Source organism: Heptranchias perlo, chromosome 7 (genome assembly GCF_035084215.1).
Source record: "Heptranchias perlo isolate sHepPer1 chromosome 7, sHepPer1.hap1, whole genome shotgun sequence".
Taxonomy (NCBI): Eukaryota; Metazoa; Chordata; class Chondrichthyes; order Hexanchiformes; family Hexanchidae; genus Heptranchias; species Heptranchias perlo.
The window spans coordinates 51,616,200-51,638,158 of record NC_090331.1 but is presented as its reverse complement, the minus strand read 5'-3'; the positions used below and the strand labels follow the sequence as shown (position 1 = coordinate 51,638,158).

The following is a 21,959-nucleotide window of genomic DNA, read 5'->3' as shown; positions in this document are numbered from 1 at the left end:
AGCACATTGCTGAGGTACTGGAACAGTTGCCATGCGCACTCTCCACAATCGCGCAAAGGATGGAGGAGTCCAACTCCTGCAGGAGTGGAATGGTGGCACAGGTACAGGAGGGTATCTCCGAGATAGTGTCACAGGGACGTGACGACATCTCTGAGATGGTGTCGCGGGTAGGTGCGGGAACGTCTGCGCTGGAGGAAAAGCTAGCCTTCAATCGAGCTTCAAGCATGGCTCAACAATGAGTCCATTCAGGCCCGGACAACGGCTGTTCAGATTCAGGGTGAGCAACATTCTGCCTTAAACAGGCTGACAGATACCTTACAACTGGCCTTCTAAGGCTTTACACAAGTCCTCCAAACTGTCATCCAGCAGGGTGGAAGGAGTGATGTAGGGTGGAAGGAGTGATGTAGGCCTGGGCCAGGAGAGGGATGATGGTGAAAGGGGACATGGAAGTAGGAATGCCACTCAAAGCGCTCTCATGTCTCTCCCGTTGACCCCCTCTCGACCAGTACCCATAATGCTGCCCCCTCTCCAGGTGGCCGAGTCTGCCCCCGCACAGGTGCAGGTGGAGCAGTCTTCGGAGGGGCCCCTCACAGGCACTGAAACCCAGAGGGTGTCCGCGCAAAGCATCTCATCGGTCAGGACATGGACAAGAGCAACCTGCCACTATCTCCGCTGAAGCCACAGGGGTAGCACTACATAGGAATTCCCGTAAACGTAAGGCAAAGGTTTTGTGAGCACAAAGGGGATGCACAAGGGTGTAAGACCAAATGTCATGTTTTTGATTTACTTTTGTTTGTTATGCAAAAAATCATTAAAAATTATCACCTCTACTGCCACGTCTTTGCAAATCTTGTCTGGTTTGTGCAATAATGCCCTTTCCTGAGGATCACCACCTAGACCCACAACTGATGCCACCCATTGTGTCACTGCAGAGTGGGTGTAGGTGTATTTGCAGGGCACTTTTATGCAGACGACAGAGATGCCGGCGATGTCCCCGGTGGCACCCTGGAAGGATGCGGAGAAGTTGTTGAGGGCAGTGGTGACTTTGATAGCAACGACTTTGAAGATGGTGCTCAGGCCAGCCGGGAGCAGCTCGGCATGAAGGAGGCTGCAGATGTCCACGACTACATGTCGAGTGACTCTGAGCCTCCATGTGCACTGCTGCTCAGAGAGGTCCAGGAAGCTGAGCCTTGGTCTGTAGACCCTGTGGCGAGGGTAGTGCCTTCTGCGACACATCTCTCTCTGCGGTTGCCCTCCCTCCTGCTGTGCAGGTGGATGTGTCACAGCACTGTGTTGTGGAGCTCCACGTGTCAGAGTTGGACGGCGTTGCCGGTGATGCTGTTCGTCCTCCGAGGAGGTCATGACTGCAGCTATGGCAGCCCCCATCCGGAAGATGTACGTTTGAGGGGGTCCGCAAGGTAGATAAATGTGTCTGCGCACCAGGGTTGTGGTTGCAAGTTAGTGAATTTTAGTGTTAGGACGAGGGTGGTGCAGGCCAAACTTTGTCCAAAGTGACAGAGTGGCCTCCTGCAATGAGTGAGGGTCTCCCCACGCACCTGTGAAATGGACGTTTGCAGCTGCCACAGGCTGGTGGCTGCAACACGTCCATTTCAACTAGGAGTGTTTTCCAGTCCCAGTTTAGATGAAAATCCCACCCCTCCTAAAATATCCTACAAATCAGGTCTGCTAATGACCTGAAGTATCAAAATAATTGCCTTAAGTGGGATCCTGCCAGCTTTAATTGCCAGCGGGAGTCCCGCATGCGGGGGCTGTGCACGCATCTAAGCGCGTCACTGGGGAACCCGGAAGTGGGCGGGTTGGAACCGGGCACCAGACCTGCCCCGGCAATCCCCAATTTTCGCTGCCCCCCCGCCCCAAAAGCACCCGCTCGGACGTCCGAAAATCGAGCTTATAGTCTCTCCAGACTTGGCCACATTTCCTAGACTACTGCTAATAACAGACATATGCAGAACACTCCTAGCCCCAAGATACATTCTCAGGATCTAAATAGGGGAGTTGAAGGCTCTTTACACTAGGATGACCAACTCTCTACCCACCCCCCATCTCTTCCTTATTCCCTCATGATTGGTCTTACTATTGGTTAGCCAATTTTGCTGCTGGATGAGCAATTTTTTTGTCTCTCTAGCTGAAGAAAAATCTGGACCTTGTGCAAGCTTAACCCCAGTAGTCACATTGGCTTCTTCATCAATGTATATGATTAGTCTCTAGTCGCTGTGTCATCCGAGTCGTAAGGCTATGAGTTCAAGCCCCACTCGAGGACTTGAGTACATAATATAGGCTAACATTTCAGTGCAATACTGATGAAGTGCTGTATTGTCAAAGCTGCTTCTTTTAAATGACATGTTCAGCTGAAGTTGTTATGTCAGTTCATGTGGATGTACAAAATCTCAACACTATTTGAACAGCAGGGATTCCTCCCAGCATTCCCCTCTTCAGGTAGCACCACCAAAAACAGATTAGCTGCTCATTCAACTCAGTTATTTATGGCACCTTCCTGTGTGCAAATTGGCTGTTACATTTGTTTACATAGCAACAGTGTTTACACTTCAAAAGTAATTCATTGATTGTGAAGTACTTTGAGGCGTCAGAGTTCATTTACCCAATGCAGGTATTTTTAATGCACCTTTTTCTTGCAATTCTATTGTCTTTTGACATCCTTACTGTTACTATAAGTACTTACCTCAATGTTATTCAGGTGATGTGTTTTTTTTAAGAAAAAGGGAACATCTTAAATAAAAAGTTTGATAAATATATAAAGCAAGGCCTTTGGCAAAATTATGTCTATCTTTTGAAACAATTACTAGTCCTTCTCCTGAGCTCTGTAGTGGTTAAGTACATGGAATATTCTGAAATTCAATTCTTTTCCATTAAAAATCCTGTATTGTGTCTTAAAATCACACATTATTTTCCAATATACCTGAAAAAAATTAAGTTTGAAGAAATCAACAGTGGAAGTGGGAGAGGATCATGTTTTCTGGTATTGCCTCTGAATTGAACATTTCCATTGGTCAAAAAATTGCACCTGGATACTTTGAATAATTGGATCAGTCAAAATAACTACATTAGTAATATAAAAAACTAAAACTGTCCTTCATTGTTGAAAACTCATGGAAGTATCCAGCCCAGCAGCGTGTCATAAAAATTTCTTTTCTACTCATGGTTGTTGGAGAATCCTAAATATTAGCAATCTTTAAAACTCAAGGGCATGATATTGGAGTGGTCTTAAGATTGACCTGCACTCAAGGTGAAATTGGAATGCTTTACACTGAACAATTAAAAGCTCCTAACCACAACTATCAGGTAATCAAATGCAATAAAATATCTTATATTTAATTTAGGTGATGTCACATAAAATTAATATTTTTAAAGCACTAATACAACTTAATTTTGGAAACATAGATTTCATGAAAAAAAACAATGAAACATATTTGACCTTATTTTATAGGCCTCCATTGAACAAAAAGCTCTTTTCTGTCTAGCTTTCAAAATTTATCAAATTGTGACACAGGAAGAAGTTATTTACATTTTCAACACTACCAGCATACATCATTGTGACAAAAAATAACAAGCACTCCATGAAAAAGGTTCAATCAATGTCAATCATTTACTCAGGAATTAATGCATGCAGCAGCATGGTGGAGGTTAGTTAGATTTGTTGTGACCTGGAAGAATCAAATTAAATACTAATCAGTGGCCTACATCTTAAAAGAAATAGAAATGATGCAAAAACAAACTCAAAATTCAATAATTAAAACTATTTTCAATAATAATCAGTATAAATGAACCCTATATTTGTACCTTTCATTGGAACTTTATCAAACTTTGCTCATGTACACTTTGTTCTGTCAGCTGTAGCAACTGACAGGAAAAAAATACATGATAATTTACAAGCATGCAACATCAATATTAAACGTCAGAAAAATAACTAATACATAACATTTTCTCTATGAAAAATGTTTAGTCAACCTTATTTTGTTTGGCGAGGAAAAAGAGCTAGAAGATACATGGGTCATTTTATTCACACTGACATGACACACCAGTGAACTGATAACACGTTTTGATATGATTCATGATATTGCATCATGTGATGTGCAAACAATAAACAATTTGGCAAAACTTTTTCATTATGACAATGGTCCTTCAAGTTGGAAAGTTGCTTAATGACTTAAAGGGGAAGGAAAATCTAAGGGAACTAAGTTTTCTTCAAAGTACTCCCTCAATTATTTTAACAATTTCTTTAAATATCAATGTTCTTACCAGCATTAAGTCAGGTGTGTGGGTCGGTGTCTCACCACCACCACCCACAACCCACCCACATAGGAGATGCAACTTAAGAGTATCCATGCCAGTAAGAAACTTTTTAAAAGTCCATTAAAACTCTCCTGGATTAATTATTTTCTTCTACAAAACATGGGACTTTTGTTTACAAGTTCCCTTACGTGTAACTCGGGACTTTAATCGCCACAGTAACATTATTATTTCCTTGCTCCACATAACTGCACTGTAAAATACAACTTCCTAACTTATGCTTAAGAAAATATCTGGAAAAAGAAATAAAGATGTAACTGATTACTGCAAAAATCATTTGCTGCAAATACATATGTGATACAGACCCTGATTTGTATATAAAGGTCAAAATGTATTAAACATGGTTGAACTGTTCTGACAAAAGCATATTTTTTGTTATATAATTTACTTTATAACAACTGAAATATTTAAACTGTGAACAATGTGCCCATGAAAACAGCCATCCATTAACTACCAATAATACCTTCTCTTAGCTACATTAATTCTTTTTATGGTTATATCCATCATAAAATGTCTAGGGAATCTCTTAATTATAATGTCACAAACAAAAGCATTTTTGCTTATCAGCTGATGCCTGTCAAATATTTTTGGTGCGGTACAATTAGTAAACATCAAAGCTGGCTGCTTGCACGTGTCCAGTTTATAAACTTACCAATTCACTTTTACTTTCACTTGATGATACCTCTAACCTCAATTTCTGCAAAGCCAAAAGGTTACACTGATGATGTTACCCCTTCGTTTATACACTAGCCTATGGGCGTAATGTGAAATAGAAGAAGTGTAGCATGGAACATAATAAGCCAAAGACCAAAGGCCTGAACATAGCTCTCTTTCAACTCTCCCGGGAATCCAGTTACTAAAGGACTGCAATTCTTGAACATAGGAATCATTTTAATCAGTTACTAGAGTTCAGGCAGGACAAGGTCTAGGCAGTCTGCTCGTCTAAATTTGTTGAAATGCAGGCGCCATTAGGTAACAGTAGTGGCCATAGAACGTGCCAGGAAGGTGTAACCTAAAACTTAAAAATGAACATTAAAACGTTGTGGCAGCCCAATGTGCAGAGATGTGAAATACATTACAATAAAATTAAAAATGTGATGTACAAACAAGACCACACTGTTGAGAAGAATCTTACTCAGGTGCATATTTTTTTTTCCTATCCAAGAATAGATAATAGTTTGAAATAAATGATTATTAATTAGCATTTTAAACTGTTGCTTTAGGACCAATGCCGATAACTGAGATTTTAAGTATCTTCATATACTATTTAAATGTCAATTCTTTCCTTATAAATTGCATCATCTACAAATCAAGCTTCAGATGTAAAAGTATATTACTGCTGTTATATGCGATATTGTACCATAATGCATCCTGGAACAAGGTAAATGCCTTTCAGTAATCTTCAAGGCTTCTACTTTGTTCCTGAGGCCAGTATTGACTTAATTCACTTTACAGAGAAATGTGCAATCCATGTAACCATGTAATAAATGCCACCTGTTGCCTCGTAGTAAAGAAAAAAGCTACTCACTTTGAACTTCTCTGGTCACATGTTTAAGCTTTGAAAAGCTAAAACTCCTGCTTACCACATGTATAGTAAATATTATCAACCTAGTCACTATTTAATGGCACTGCCAACTTGCCATATCTATCTTTAGATGGGTATGTCTGCTAACACCAAACTCTCAAAGCAGTGTTAACAGCATAGCTGTAAAGCAGTCTCTAATTTATTTCATTCATCCTTCAAGTTGGTGGGAAAAACAAGAAAATGGCAGAAAACTGTATGTGTATCAAGGGAGGGAAAGAGCACAAATCTGCTAGGAATTTTAAATTATCTTTGCATTTTATCCCTCTCCTCATAGCATGCCATATTTCCCAACCAAGAGGCTCAGCAGGTGATTTGTTTCCAAGCTCCTGCCAATGACTTAAGACAATTACTAGAAAGTGCACAGACCTGCCCAAGTTGACTTGTCCATTACTTTTCCTTTCACCCAGTGGGGAAGCATTTCACCTCCATTCAGTCCCTTCCACTGACAATCCAGCTAACATTGGGAACACAACACATAATTTTCTCTACTTAAAGGAATATAAAGCTAAGAGGTTAGCTAATGGAGATATTTATGTTGATTAAAGGATTTGATAGGATACATAGAGAGTATTTCCTCCGGTGGGAGTGTCCAGAACAAGGGGGCATAACCTTAATATTAGAACTAAGCCATTTAGGGGCGATGTTAGGAAGCACTTCACAGAGGGTAGTGGAAATCTGGAAAACTCTCCCCCAAAATGCTGTTTTTTTTCAAAACTGAGATTGATAGATTTTTGTTAGGTAAGGGTATTACGAGATATGGAACCAAGGCAGGTAAATGCAGTGATCTAATTGAATGGCGGAACAAGCTCAAGGGGTTAATTGGCCTGCTGCGCATATGTTCCTATTAGGAATCACTATCAATGAAAATCTAAAACCCAAATCTAAAATAATTTCTTAAACTTATTTTTCTGGATGTTTTAATAACTTTTATAAAGAGATCAACTAAAGGCTGTAGAATAAGGAACAGAGATGTGGGTAGCTTTGATTTCTGCCATTTTATGTAATCTACAATTTATATACCGCAAGAAAAACAGAACCGACGCTTGATGAAACAGTACTACGAGTACCACATACTGTACCATAGGGTATTGATTTTGTTAATAAAAATAAAGAGACACCACGGAAATAAGTTCCAATAATTCAGGCACAATGGCATAGCTGCTTGGAACCCAATGCTCAGCACCATGGATGGTAGGACTCAGGTTGATGCCCACTATGATCCGCCACATGATGACCTATCAAGTTCAATTGTGTTTCCAGAGGCTGGTGTTGAACAGTGGCCAACTCCTTCCCCGAAGGAAGGAAGATCAAAGAGAATCTCCCTCGTTCTTCTTGCACATCTTTTAGCCAGTTTCCCAGCAGTACTCCCAGAGGATCTGCAGCAGGTTTCTCACCTGTCTTTTGAGCAGGACAGTGCATTGCACAAAGAAAGAGGAAGGGTAGAAAACACCCTAAGTTGAGAGTGCCTATTCTCAAAATAAAAAAAAGTTAATTCAGTCTCAATAGTACATATGTCTTAAATTCTAACCAACAATGGCTGACCCACCCAAGTACGCCCAAAATAATCTTTTTAGCTATGCTGCAGAAGCAACTTTATGTTGGAGGCACCCAGCAAGCTCCACAGCTGGGAGTATTTGGGGGGGGGGGGGAGAGAGGAGGAGGGAGGAGAGAGAAAGAGTTAGGTACCTCAAAGGCAAAAGCATTTGGTCTCCCAAATTATGGGTTTGCTTTCAACAGCAGATTACCTGTTGATGGAAACCCTGTAATAAAAAGAAGACATTAGAGAGACTGTGGCATAAACAGGGAGACAGGGGCATAAATTGAGAGAAAAATAAAAATAATGAGAACTCACTACCTCTGAAGCAAACATAGCCATTGTACATATAAGCAAGAATGAATGTGAAGATTTAATAGCAGATGCTTAACCAAGACCACCTCAGGTATTTTGTACCTTGATTGTGAATAATTATCAACTCTCTGGCTTTTTATATGCTGTATATTTGACGATAGTAATTGTATTACACAGACCTACTCTGGCCAACCTAAGAGTTCATCCCTCCACAGGGTACTAACTTACACTTGATTATAATGGTACTCCAGTGTTATCTGCTGAGCATATACTGAATTTCAAATCTGGAATTTCGGAACTGCACTAATTTTACAGCACTTACACATCTGACACGTTTTGGGATTTACGCTGAATTTTTCTTTAACGTGATTCAGTATATATTAATTGTACTCTGAATTAATGTTTACAACTTATTCATCATGTTGAATACTATTTTGTGTGCTATTATTTCAGTAAGACTTGAAAGGGCTGAGTGATAAGCTGTCTCTGTATATCAGTGCAATAGTGGAGAATGACTTTCAAACAATTTGCTTAAAAACTTACTTTGCTATAAAGTAACACAAAACAAAAGCCTGGTAATTATTATACCAGTTATTTGATTCAAATGCTTTTCTTTTTAAAAAAAAAGGTAACATTTGAATTCTATGTAGAACAGAACAGTGGAAGAAATAGCATCACAATTACAAGATAGATTTAATGCACATGCATCAGTGTTGTTGCTGTAACCTCATAAGACAGATGGTTGCTTTTTGACATATACTGAGGCAATGGTGAAGGCGTGCAACTGAAGTCAGATGCACAAAAACCTGGAAACATAAACCTGTAATAATATAGAATTACAGAGAAAGGAACATATAGGGATAAGGATAGGGATAGACCAATAGAATGAGACAAACACAGGTATTAGGAGAGAATGAAGAACAGTAGTCACAGAGAATTACTGAGAAAAAGATACAAGAGTGAGAAGTACACAGAAGGTGAAAGTTAGCAGACATACAAAAGCACATAGACATAACAAAAGAAAGACAATAGTGAGAAAAAAGAATATATACTGAGACAAAAATATATTTACACACAAAGGAAAAATACACAGGGTATGAGAGACAGTGAGTCAGAACACTGCATGAGGCAGAAAGAGAGGTTGGGAATCTCATTCACAGGGTGAGGAAAGCAGAATGCGAGACACATACAAATTTCGAGATCGATACACAAAAACCAAGACAAAACACAGAGAGCTAGGTTTTCACACAATGGGTGAGAGGCATTCACACAGAGATTCGGTATGAAAGATCACAAGCAAGAGATATACAACACTGCTGCTAACAGCAAGCTCAACTGTGGCAGCAGTGCCGTGATGTAAATGGCTTTCAACTTGAGTATTTATTTAGTTCAGACTACATGCACTGGGTCCAGACATTTACATTACGACAACCATTTCCCTTATTCTTATACTTTGTATTTCGAACCTGGCACTAATAGGCAATCTCACTCATATGAATGGGATCGAAAATGAAAAACGTCACTACAGATAAACGTACCGTAGGGGCTGTTCTTCTGCAGTTCTGCTAACTACAGGGAGCTTCCTGATGTTGTGAAAAGCGCAATATAAATGCAAGTTCTTTCTTTCTTTTTCTTTAATCTGCATCCATCTGTGTTATATCTGCATTGGGAATGCTTGATGCTAACATTGGGGCTAGATTTTTTTCCATCCATTCATAGTGAAGAGCTGAAAGTCTGCCTGGATGCCCAGAACCGAAAACTGTTAATATTACTCAACTTAAATGACCAGAAAAAAAAAATCACCCCCCCCCCCCCCCCCTCAAAAGAAATCTTACAGCACAAAATCCACTATATCACCAAGAGTTGATAATTTTACCTTTACACTAGCTAACTTAAAACAATGGTCTTGTTGGTTAAGGGCTGTGAGAAATTATTTATATTTCCTGTTTTTCTTAGTGAACCAGCTGATATAGTTTTCATTCTGTCATACTGCATTATATGGTACAAACCAGATTTTATTTATAGCTTGAACGGAGAATTAGGCCATTCTATGATCAAATAGTATAAAATGACAACTCCGAATGTGAATTCAATACAAAATAGTAAATGGCATCAGCAATCCTAACATTTCAGACTAAGTTGTTAAAAAAAAAAGTGCAGGTTATAGTCTTTCTGTGGCTATCAACAGTTCGCTTTCAACAATGATTTGAACCCAAGGCACATTTGCAATCATCTGAACAACTTTTAATATCCCCTTTCTACCAAAACAAGGCATTGTCACAACAGGAAGAAAAAGTAATGCCATCTGACGATATTTCTGAGTGAACTTAATAAATTCCACAATCACCTTTCCAGGAGAGAAGGGTTCTTCAGGCTGGCTGACTTCTGTTTGGTTCCAATGATTTTGCAGCTCTGCATTGGTTGACATTATAATTTATAGAAATATAGAAAATAGGAGCAGGATTAGGCCATTCGAGCCTGCTCCGCCATTCAATATGATCATACCTATCAACACCATATTCCCGCTCTCTCCCCATATCCCTTGATGCCTTTTGTGTCCAGAAATCTATCTAGCTCCTTCTTAAATATATTCAGTGACTTGGGCTCCACAGCCTTCTGTGGTAGAGAATTCCACAGGTTCACCACCCTCTGAGTGAAGAAATTTCTCCTCATCTCAGTCCTAAATGTCCTACCCCATATCCTGAGATTGTGACCCCTCGTTCTGGACCCCCCAGCCAGGGGAAACATCCTCCCTGCATCCAGTCTGTCTAGCCCTGTCAGAATTTTATATGTTTCAATGAGATCCCCTCTCATTCTTCTAAACTCAAGTGAATACAGGCCTAGTCGACCCAATCTCTCCTCATACCACAGTCCTGCCATCTCAGGAATCAGTCTGGTGAACTTTTGCTGCACTCCCTCTATGGCAAGTATATCCTCTCTTAGGTAAGGAGACTAAAACTGCACACAATACTCCAGGTGTGGTCTCACCAAGACCCTGTGTAACTCCAGTAAGACATCTTTACTCCTGTACTCAAATCCTCTTGCAATGAAGGCCAACATACCATTTGCCTTCCTAACTGCTTGCTGCACCTGCATGTTTGCTTTCAGTGACTGGTGTACAAGGACACCCAGGTCCCTTTGTACATCAACATTTCCCAATCTATCACCATTTAAATAATACACTGCCTTTCTGTTTTTCCTTCAGAAGTGGATAACTTCACATTTATCCACATTATACTGCATTTGCCATGTATTTGCCCACTCACTCAACTTGTCTAAATCACCTTGAAGCCTCTTTGCATCCTCCTCACAACTCACAATCCCACCTAGTTTTGTGTCGTCAGCAAACTTGGAAATATTACATTTGGTTCCCTCATCCAAATCATTGGTATATATTGTGAATAGCTGGGGCCCAATCACTGATCCCTGCGGTACCCCACTGGTCACCGCCTGCCACCCCAAAAAAGACCCATTTATTCCTACTCTGTTTCCTGTCTGTTAACCAATTTTCAATCCATGCCAGTATATTACCCCCAATCCCATGTGCTTTAATTTTGCACACTAATCTCTTACGTGGAACTTTATCAAAGGACTTCTGAAACTCCAAATACACCACATCTACTGGTTCTCCCTTATCTATTCTACCAGTTACATCCTCAAAAAACTCCAGTAGGTTTGTCAAACATGATTTCCCTTTCATAAATCCATGTTGACTTTGTCTAATCCCGTTGATATTTTTCCAAGTGTCTAGTTATCACATCCTTTATAATAGACTCTAGCATTTTCCCTACTACTGATGTTAGATACACAATGCGGATCATCTGGGACCATTCTGATTTTTTTGTTCAATTAGCGAGTCTTATCTCATAATACTTTTAAGGATATGATCATCATTTATCCATACTTGCCAACATTTGATGTTCAAAAAGATTGGGGTTAACACTGCATGGCAAGGTAGAGCAAACAGTTGTAGATGTGGGACTTTTGTTACATCTTTGTCTCCTTGTTCATTTATTGTTAATAAGCAAAATTATATAAAGGTAATAAAACAAGCAGGTCTGATTGGTAAACCAGGAAATTCTGAATTTTCTAAAGCTGCCCACAGGTTCACTCTTACTGGGCTGGGAATATTTAAAATCAAATCCAATACCAGGATCTTAACAGCTCTTGATTCACTGTTTAAGAATGGAAGCTCTGAACAGAGGAATATGGAAAAGTTGAGACCGCGGTGAGAGGGGATGCCTTAGTTTGGGCTGGGGTGGGGAGGGGAGGGGAGGGGGGCAGTTGTTGGAGGAAGTGGAAAATGGCATGGATGAGTTTATGAGTACATTTCATGATTTGTTGAATTTGTGAATTTATGTTATAATGTTTACATTTTAGAGGTATAAAATGGCTGGACAGGGAACCAACACAGACACTCAAAAAACAATGTTGAGCCCCCTATAACCATGGCTCATATTTCATTACAAGGCTTCCTATATCAATAGCTCATATTTCAGTACTGAGCCCCCATAACACTTATATTTAATTACTGATACCCTTATAGCAATAGGCTCATCTAAACACATCCTGCCCTTCTATTATGTGGCTACATTCCCAGCAAAGGCTCCTTCATGAAAGAACTGGATAAGTATCTTGCTGGGAACAAAAGTGGAGATTATATCTACCACTATGTGGGGGGAAAACAAAAAGTTTTTTCAAATCTTTAATCTCACATCAGACTTATTCATTTTAGTCCCATGTCCTCAGTCAAAGTCACATAGCCTGCTATATCTACCTCAGCTATGCATCTCAGTATTTTAAGGACCTGGTTCACATCTCACCTCAATTTTCATTTCTCCAATGAAAAGAAATTTAACTCAGTCTCTTCACTCAACTTAAAGTCCTGGGGCTCGATTTTCGGATGTCCGAGCAGGTGCGTTCGTGGTGGGGGGCTCTGAAAATTGGGGAGTCCCGGGGCGGGTCCGGAGCCCGGCTACAACCCACCCACTTCCAGGTTCCCCAATGACCCGCTTAGATGCGCGGGCAGCCCCCGCATGCGGGACTCCCACCGGCAATTAAAGCCGGCGGGATCCCATTTAAATCAATTAATTTGATACTTCAGGTCGACAGGAGATCTGATTGGGAGGATATTTTAGGAGGGTGGGATTTTCAGTTCAACTGAGCATGTTTCCCGTACTGGGGGAACACACTCCCAGTTGAAATGGACGTGTTGCAGCCACCAGCCTGTGGCAGCTGCAAAGGTCCATTTGACAGGTGGGGGGAGAAAAAAAGACCCTCACTCATTGTCCAAAGTGACAGAGTGGCCTCCTGCAAAGTCTGGCCTGCATCACCCTCCAACTAATACTAAAATTCACCAACTTGCAACCTCAACCCAGGTGTGCAGCCACATTTACCTACCTTGCGGACCCCCTCAAACGTGCATCTTCCGGATGGGGGCCGTCATAGCTGCAGTCATGACCTCCTCGGAGGACGAACAGCATCACCAGCCTCGCCGGCCACCTCTGACACGTGGAGCTCCACATCATAGTGCTGTGACACATCCACCTGCACAGCAAGAGGGAGGGCAACCGCAGAGAGAGATGCGTCACAGAAGGCACTACCCTCGCCATAGCGTCTACAGACCGAGGCTCAGCTTCCTGGACCTCTCTGAGCAGCAGTGCACACGGAGGCTCAGAGTCACTCGACATGTAGTCGTGGACATCTGCAGCCTCCTTCATGCCGAGCTGCTCCCGGCTGGCCCGAGCACCATCTACATACCCGTCGCTGTCAAAGTCACCAATGCCCTCAACAACTTCACCTCCGCATCCTTCCAAGGTGCCACCGGGGACATCGCTGGCGTCTCTCAGTCGTCTGCACAAAAGAGCCCTGCAAATACACCTACACCCACTCTGCAGTGACACAATGCGTGGCATCAGGTGTGGGTCTTCATGGTGATCTTCAGGAAAGGGCATTATTGCACAAACCAGACAAGATTTGCAAAGACGTGGCAGCAGTGGTGATAACAAATTTTAATGTTTTTTTTGCAAAACAAACAAAAGTAAATCAAAAACATGACATTTGGTCTTACACCCTTGTGCATCCCCTTTGTGCTCACAAAACCTTTGCCTTATGTTTACGGGAACCCCTACGTGGTGCTACCCATGGCTTCAGCTGAGGTAGTGGCAGGTTGCTCTTGTCCATGCCCTGACCGATGAGATGCTTTGGGCCTACGCCCTCTGGGTTTCGGTGCCCGTGAGGGCCTCTCCAAAGACTGCTCCACCTGCACCTGTGCAGGGGCAGACTCGGCCACCTAGAGAGGCGGCAGCATTGCGGGTACTGGTTGAGAGGGGGGCAACGGGTGAGACATGGGAGCGCTTCGAGTGGTGTCCCCACTTCCATGTCCCCTTTCACCATCATCCCTCTCCTGGCCCAGGCCCACATCACTCCTTCCATCCTGCTGTACGACAGTTTGGAGGACTTGTGTGAAGCCTTGGAAGGCCAGTTGTAAGGTACCGGTCAGCTTCTTTAAGGCAGCAGAATATTGCTCACCCTGAATCCGAACGGCCATTGTCAGGGCCTGAATGGACTCATTTTGAGCCGTGCTTAAAGCTCGATGGAGGCTAGCCTTTCCTCCATCGCAGACATTCCCGCACCTCCCCGCGACACTATCTCAGGGATGCCTTCACGTCCCTGTGACACTATCTCGGAGATACCCTCCTGTACCTGTGTCACCATTCCACTCATGCAGGAGTTGGACTCCTCCGTCCTTTGCGCGATTGTGGAGAGTGCACGTGGCAACTGTTCCAGTACCTCGGTAATGTGCTGCTGGCCCTCGATGACTCTCCTTTTCATGGCTGGCCCCCAGGGTTCAGCATCTGGGTCCAGCTGAGCAGAGCCTGGAGAAGAGTGCTCCCACTGACGCAGAATCTCCACGGCTGCCCCTGCCTCCAGGGTCTGCTCATGCTCACATGTGCGTGGTGACTCACCATGTGTAAGCCCAACTAAGTGAGGACGGGGACCCACTGAGGTGTGTGGATCTGCGCTGGTGGATGGCTGGCTCAGATGTGACGATGCACCCTCAGAGGCCGGCAGGTCCTCTGAGGAATTGCCCTCCGCAGTCACGGCGCTCGCAGATGGCCCTGCAAGAGAACAGAAAGCAATATTAAGTATATGGACAGATGTCGAGGTGCTACAGATGCCAAGTGATGTTAAGATCATTCGCTATCATGAGTGCTGAGTGTTAGATTTCTGTCACCAACCGCTTGTGCAGTCTAAGTCTCGGCGTCTGACACGGACAGGCATTCCAGTGTCCGGCTTATTTCTAGTGCCTGCTGCTCTGCGTCTGTTAAGACCACCTGGTGTGGCGGGCCCCTCCGGTCCTTGCCCTCTCCCGGGCATTCTGGCGTCTCTTCTCCTAACAAGGCAAAACACAGAGGCGTGATTGAGTGATGGTTGCATGGTGACCCGCTACATGCATGGGTGTGGGTGGGGGTGAGCGTGAGCGAGATGCATGGGCGGGTGCGTGTGAGACATAGCCACGAGATTGTATGAGGATTGGGTTGTGTGCTAGTGTTAGAATGGGAACTGGGGGCAGTGAGTAAGTGCAGGCAAGGTGAGGACGATGGTTGAGTGGATGTGAGGAGTGATGTGAGAGCGTTGTGGTGGCAGTGCAGAAGGAGTTGTGTGGTGGTGGAGGTGTGGAAGACAGAGTGTGGAAGAATCCGTAAGTATACTCACTTTGGCCGACCTGGTTAGGTCATTAAAGCGCTTTCTGAACTGGACCCAGGTTCTGCACACATTGCCGCTGCTACTGACCTCCTCAGCCACCTCCAGCCAGGTGGTCTTGGTGGCGGAGGGAGGCCACCTCCTCCCATCCGATGGAAAAAAAAATTCCCTCCTCCCCCCATCGAGCAGCACCTGGAGTGAGGAGTCTGAGAACCTTGGAGCAGCTATGCCTCTGGCCTGCTTCATACTCCAAAATTGGTTCTTTGCTGCAGGAGGAGCATTGGAGGACTGCCCCTTTAAATAGGGCTCCTCCTGCTGACAGCATGTGATGCGGGTGCGCAGTGCGCCCGCTGTGCAGGTCCGGAACAGGAAACCCTGAAGCCATGGTAAGTGCCTTCAATTAGGCTGCGATTGCGTGTGGAGCACCCCGAGTTCACTGGGTGTGTTACGCACGCGCCCAGTCAACCCCCCGCTGCCAACCCGCCTCCCTCCTAATATCGGGCCCCTGAACTCCAAACTTCTCTGAACCCTCTTCAATGTATTACTATCCTTATGAATTGTAAACAATTTTACAACACCAAGTTATAGTCCAACAAATTTATTTTTAATTCCACAAGCTTTCGGAGGCTCCGAAAGCTTGTGGAATTAAAAATAAATTTGTTGGACTATAACTTGGTGTTGTAAAATTGTTTACAATTGTCAACCCCAGTCCATCACCGGCATCTCCACATCATATCCTTATGAAGGTAGGGTACGGAATATTCCAAATGTGACCTCACCTTATATGGGTCATTGGCAAGAATAACTATTTGACTTGTGGTTAAACACCCTTGAAATTTATCCTAGTATATGATTAGTTTTGTTTATAATATCTTCACATTGACTAGAAACTTTCAGTGAACAATTAATTACACAGAGATCCTTTTCCTTCTCTATCTTAACTTAAAAATAACACCCTTTGATCATATTCCAATAAACATTACCTTTGATTTATCTACACAAGAATTCATCTGCCGTTCCTTAGCACAGGCCACACGCAGCCCAAGCCCTGGCAATTAAGTCTCATTTGCACTTGCACTTGCACTTTTTTTTTTGATTTGTGCAGTTTGAATTTTGTGGGTCTGGAAGTTTGGAAAGGGGCTGTCTCAGCTGTTTCCTCTTTGGTTAAGATCAGCAACTTTATATATATGCAAATTAATGAGAACAAGGATTTGAAGTGTATATGTGGACATTGACGTTCCATGCCACACGTCTATGTGACTCATGAAGACAAAATAGTTGGATATTTCTGCATTAGCACATCCTCATAATTGATTTGAATCTCTTTGAATGCTGTTTTTTGTAGTCTTTTTTGCCAATTTTCTTACCCCATGGAAGTGTTCATATTGAGTGTTGGGAGGCTATTCAAGCATAGCGAGGGGCATTACCAGCCAATTCTAATCAAGTTACCTGACATCTACCCATGTAAACTTTCCAGCAGGAGTCACTGAACAGCAATAATGACTGATATTCCCCTCCCTAGTCAAGTACTTTGGCCGGTTGGAGCACTACTGCTACCCCACAGTGATCAGCTAACTGCACACATACTATCTGCCTGTATGACTCAGTTATATGTTGCTTTTACCAATTGAGCTATTGGGAGGATCTTCTTTGTTGCTTACCTCGCTTAGATTTGGTTACATAGCTTGACATTAGCAATGATATAGTACTTCTTGCAATACTCTCCTACAAGTCATGTATGAACATCATTACATGCATTCCTACAAGCATTCAAAATTCAAATTGGATACAACCCTTCATTTAAGGTAGTTTATACGATGGGCTGCATTGCTCAGCCTTGTGATAACATTACTGATTTTCAGAGAACTACTTTTATTCGTTATATCTACAATCCAGAATTGCTGAAGTTTTAAAGAAACTGTTTACCCCTTCATACATGTAAAAACCCACTGGTTCACTAATATAATGCAGCAAAAATAATCAAAGAACAGAATCATAAGAGGAATACTGGACAGATCTATTGGCAACAACCCGGGCATCAGATCAAGACAAGGCTCAGGCAATTCCAGCCCAGATGATCCTGAAAATTCCTCCTCACTAACATCTGGAGGACTAATGTCCAAGTTGAGAGAGCTGTCCCACAGACTATTCAAACAACATCCTGACGAATTGTACTCTTAGACTAATATCTAACAGACTCCTCCATCTCCTGAGTGTCTTGCTCTCAACATTGATTCCTCTGAAGTCTCATGACTTCAAGTCAAACAATACTGAGGAAACCTGCTGATCACCACCTACCGTCCCCTCCTCAACTGACGAATCAGTGTTCCATGTTAAACACCACTTGGACAAAGCACTCTGGGTGGGGGACTTCAAAGTCCACCACAAAGAATGGCTCTGCAATACCACTACTAACCGAGTCCTAAAGCTACTAAACTATGCCTGCGTCAGGTGGTAAAGGAACCAGCATGAGGGAGGAACTTACTTGACCTTGTGCTTACCAACCTACCTATTGCAGGCACACCTGTCCATGATCGGAGTGACCACCACATAATCCTCGTGAAGTCAACATCTTGTCTTCAAATTAATTGTGTAATGTGGCACTACTGCTATGCTGAGTGGGACAGACTACACACAACTTGTATTTATAAAGCACCGTTAACATAGGAAAACGTCCCACGGTGCTTCACAGGAGCATTATCAGACAAAATTTGACACTGAGCCACATAAGGAGGTATTAGGACAGGTGAAATAAGTATGTTTCAAGGAGTGTCTTAAAGGCGAGGTTTAGGGAGGATATTCCAAATTTTAGGGTCTAGACAGCTGAAGGCATGGCTGTCAACAGTGGGGTGAAGGAAGTGGGGAATGCACCAGAGACCAGAGTTGGAGGAACGCAGAGTTCTCGGAGGGTTGGAGGAGGTTACCGAGATAGGAAAGGGTGAAGTCATGGAGGAATTTGAACACGAGGATGAGAAATTTGAAAATCGAGGCATTGGTGGACCGGGAGCCAATATAGGTCAGCAAGCACATGGGTAACGTGTGAACAGGATTTGGTGCGAGTTATGGGCAGGAGAGTTTTGGATGAGCTCAAGTTTATGGAGGGTGAAAGATGGGTGGCCAACCAGGAGAGCATTAGAATAGTCAAGTCTGGAGGTAACAAAACACACAGACGTGGCAGACCGAAACTGGGCATCCATGAAGCACAGTTGGCCAAACGCAGCTGCTGAACTGTATACCACGACAATCTGTAATGTCATGGCCCAATACATCCCTCACTCTTACATCACCATCAAGCTAGAAGGCCAACCCAAGTTCAATGTAGGCTATAAAAGGGCATGCCAGAAGCATCAGGCATACTTTAAAATTGGACACCAATCTAGTGATACTACAACACCGGACTACCTGCATGCTAAACACCAAAAACAGCAGGCTATAAAGACAGTCATGCAGTCCCACAGCTAACGGATCAGAGCTAAGCTCTGTAGCCCTACCACATTCAGTTGAAAACAGTGGTGAATAATCCGGCAACTAAAAGGATGAACAGGCTCCATTAGCAATCCCCATCTCAAATATGCTGAAGCCCAGCACGTGAGTGCAATAGACACAGCTAACATGTTGGCAGGCATCTTCGGCCAAAAGTGCGAAGTGGACCACTCCATTCAGCCTCCTACCAAGGTCCCCAATATCATAGATGCTAGTGTCCAGCTAAGTCGGTTCACTCCACATGGCATCAAGCAGCTGAATGCACTGCACACAACAAAGGCTATGGACACTAACAATATCCTGGCTGTAGTGAAGACCTGTGCATTGGAACTAGCCATCCCCCTAGCCAAGTTATTCCCGTGCCGCTTTGACACCAGCGTCTACCCGACAATGTGAAAAATTGTCCAGGTATGTCCTAGCCACTAAAAGCAGGACAAATCTAATCCAGCCAATTATCATGCTGTCAGACTCCTCCCAATCATCAGCAAAGTGATGGAAGAAGGAATGGATGTCACTAATCACCAAAAGTTCAATTGCCAAAACTCAGTTTGATTTCCACGAGAACCACTCGACTCCAGAACTCATCACAGCCTTGACTCAGTCATGGACACAAGAGCTGAATGCCAGGAGATGAGAGCAACTGCCCTTGACATCAAGGTATTATTATATCAAGTAAGGTACCAACGAGCCCTAGCAAAACTGAGGTCAAGGGGAAAACCTCCAGTGGTTGGAGTCATATCTGACACAAAAAGATGGCCGTGGTTATTGGAGGCCAATCACCACAGCTCCAGAACATGGTTGCAAAATTCTACAGGCAACATTCTCAGCCCAATCTCAGCTGCTTCAGCAGTGACCTTCTCTCCATCATAAGGAGAGATAAGAAGTTCACTAATGGTTCGAGTCTTTAGCTCCATTCACAAATTCTTCAATAATGAAAAGCTCATGTCGACATACAGCAGGATCTGGACAACCTGAAGCCTTGGGCTAGCAAGTGGCAGATAACACACACTGCATGGTTGGAACTCAGCTAGATAAATACACCCACAATAACACAAGAAGCTCAGCACCATTCAGGACAGAGCAGTGTGCTGGATCAACACACGTAATGAACTCATTATCTATCCCCTCCACCATAAGCACATAGTACATACTGCAGCCACAATCAACAAGATGCACTGCAGCAACATACCAAGCTTGCTTCAAAAGTACCTTCCCATCTGCAACCTCTACCACCAAGACATGCAGAGGCAACAAGATCATGGGTACACTATCACCTCCAAGTGACAACACTCAGACTTGGACATTTACTATCTTTATCATCATCACTGGGTCAGAATTCCCTACCAAGTATCATCAGCATAAGGACTGCAATACTTCACGGCAAAGGCCCATCAAAACCTCCTCAAGGCAGCGAGGGGTAGGCAATAAGTGCAACCTTGCCAGCATCAGCCACATCCCACATAAATAAATCCACATTATTTATTTCCTACGTGCCTCTTGAATAGTTTAATCTCCTTAAATTCCATTGTAAATTTTCCTTTATTTTATTACTATTTTAACCTCTTTAGAAAGTAGTGCTGTATTACTTAGTTGCAAAATATTTTTTTTAGAAACGTGACTCCCACCATTCAGTTAAGGATGGTACTCCATGTGATACACTCTCTACGCATGTGCACAGAAGATGACCCAGAAAGCGGGAGTGGGTTGGTCTGGGGGGCAAGGACAGAATAACAAACCCGAACCAAAATAAGCGTTCGTCAGTTCTAGCGAGTGACACCGAGGCCCGCGGCCCGGCAGGGGAAGGGAAGGGGGCGCTGGGGATCCAGAGCTCGGCCCCTCCAGTCACAGCGGAGCTGAGCCGAGCCGTGTCAGGCGCAGGTGATACCCTCCCGGGCAGGACTTCACCTGCAGCCATGGGCGAGTTTGTTTCGCGGTTAATCCATTACAGGCTCGGGCTTAGCACAGCCGAGAAAGGGCGCGGAGCAGAGCTGCTCCCTTCCCCCTTCTTACCTGCAGTGAGGCGAATATTTAGGAGCGGAGCGGACGCCATGTTGCGGCGATCACGAGCGGATATCCCAGCATTCTCGGTGACTGACGGGGCCGCTGAACCTGGGCTGCCGGGGCCGGAGCTCGTCGCCGGGCCTCGGGCCTCGGGGGTCACTCGCTGCAACTGACCAACGCTTATTTTGGTTTGTGCCTGTTTTGATATGTCGCTAAAGACAACCCCGAGTATGCATGAGTTGGAAGTTATTTCACTCTCACGGATCATAAATGCCACGGAGAAACGCGGTGACTGGCGGTACACTTGATGCTTTCCGCGACTGGCGGGTACTGGAGTTCATAATGGGCCCAGCCAATAACATTATTATTTAATTGGTTTCTTTGAATTGATCAGTCGAAATGAACTCAATGTCATCAAAGAAATAGGACACGTTGAGACGTAACCCTCCCTTTTTAAGGGGCTTAAACTAAAAAAATGACAATGGATTTATTGCCGGGAGGGTTTATATTAAATAATTAGTGCTGATCTACTCTTTTAATTGAACAATAAGGAGACATTGGGTTGCCCCACTGTTATTGACAGAAATCAACTCAAGTACTCATTTTGAAAGACACCACTAACACAATCATCTACCTGTCTTTTGTGGTTACTTTCTTCTGGCTGCTGTAGGTGTAGGTGTTTCTTTTTTGAAGATTTTTTTTTAAATGCCACGGTCACATGTCTCCGGAGTGGCCGCTCTCTCTATTGCAAACATGTTATAAGTAGGATACATGCTAAAACCACATTTGTAGTGACGTTATGATTTCACTAGCAAAGCTAGTGCTGTTTTGTTGTGTACATTTGCTTTAGTAAAGTAATATGATGTGGAGATGCCGGTGATGGACTGGGGTGGACAAATGTAAGGAGTCTTACAACACCAGGTTATAGTCCAACAGCTTTATTTGAAAGCCTACGAAAGCTTGTGATTTCAAATAAAACTGTTGGACTATAACCTGGTGTTGTAA

General features: G+C 43.4%; 1 protein-coding gene across 2 annotated transcripts in view; it reads right to left on the bottom strand.

Annotated features, from left to right (window-relative positions):
• The window catches only part of metap1d (methionyl aminopeptidase type 1D (mitochondrial)), a 108,150-nt gene extending 87,061 nt beyond the window's left edge, over positions 1 to 21,089 (bottom strand). Inside the window, exon 1 of one of the 2 annotated variants that reach the window (XM_067987529.1) lies at positions 20,964 to 21,089. In XM_067987529.1, the coding sequence (XP_067843630.1) occupies positions 20,964 to 21,003 (40 nt within the window). In that variant the 5' untranslated portion in view covers positions 21,004 to 21,089. The remainder of the gene's footprint in view (positions 1 to 20,963) is intronic. The other variant, XM_067987531.1, reaches the window with a different exon arrangement.
• Between the last annotated feature and the right edge of the window lie 870 nt (positions 21,090 to 21,959).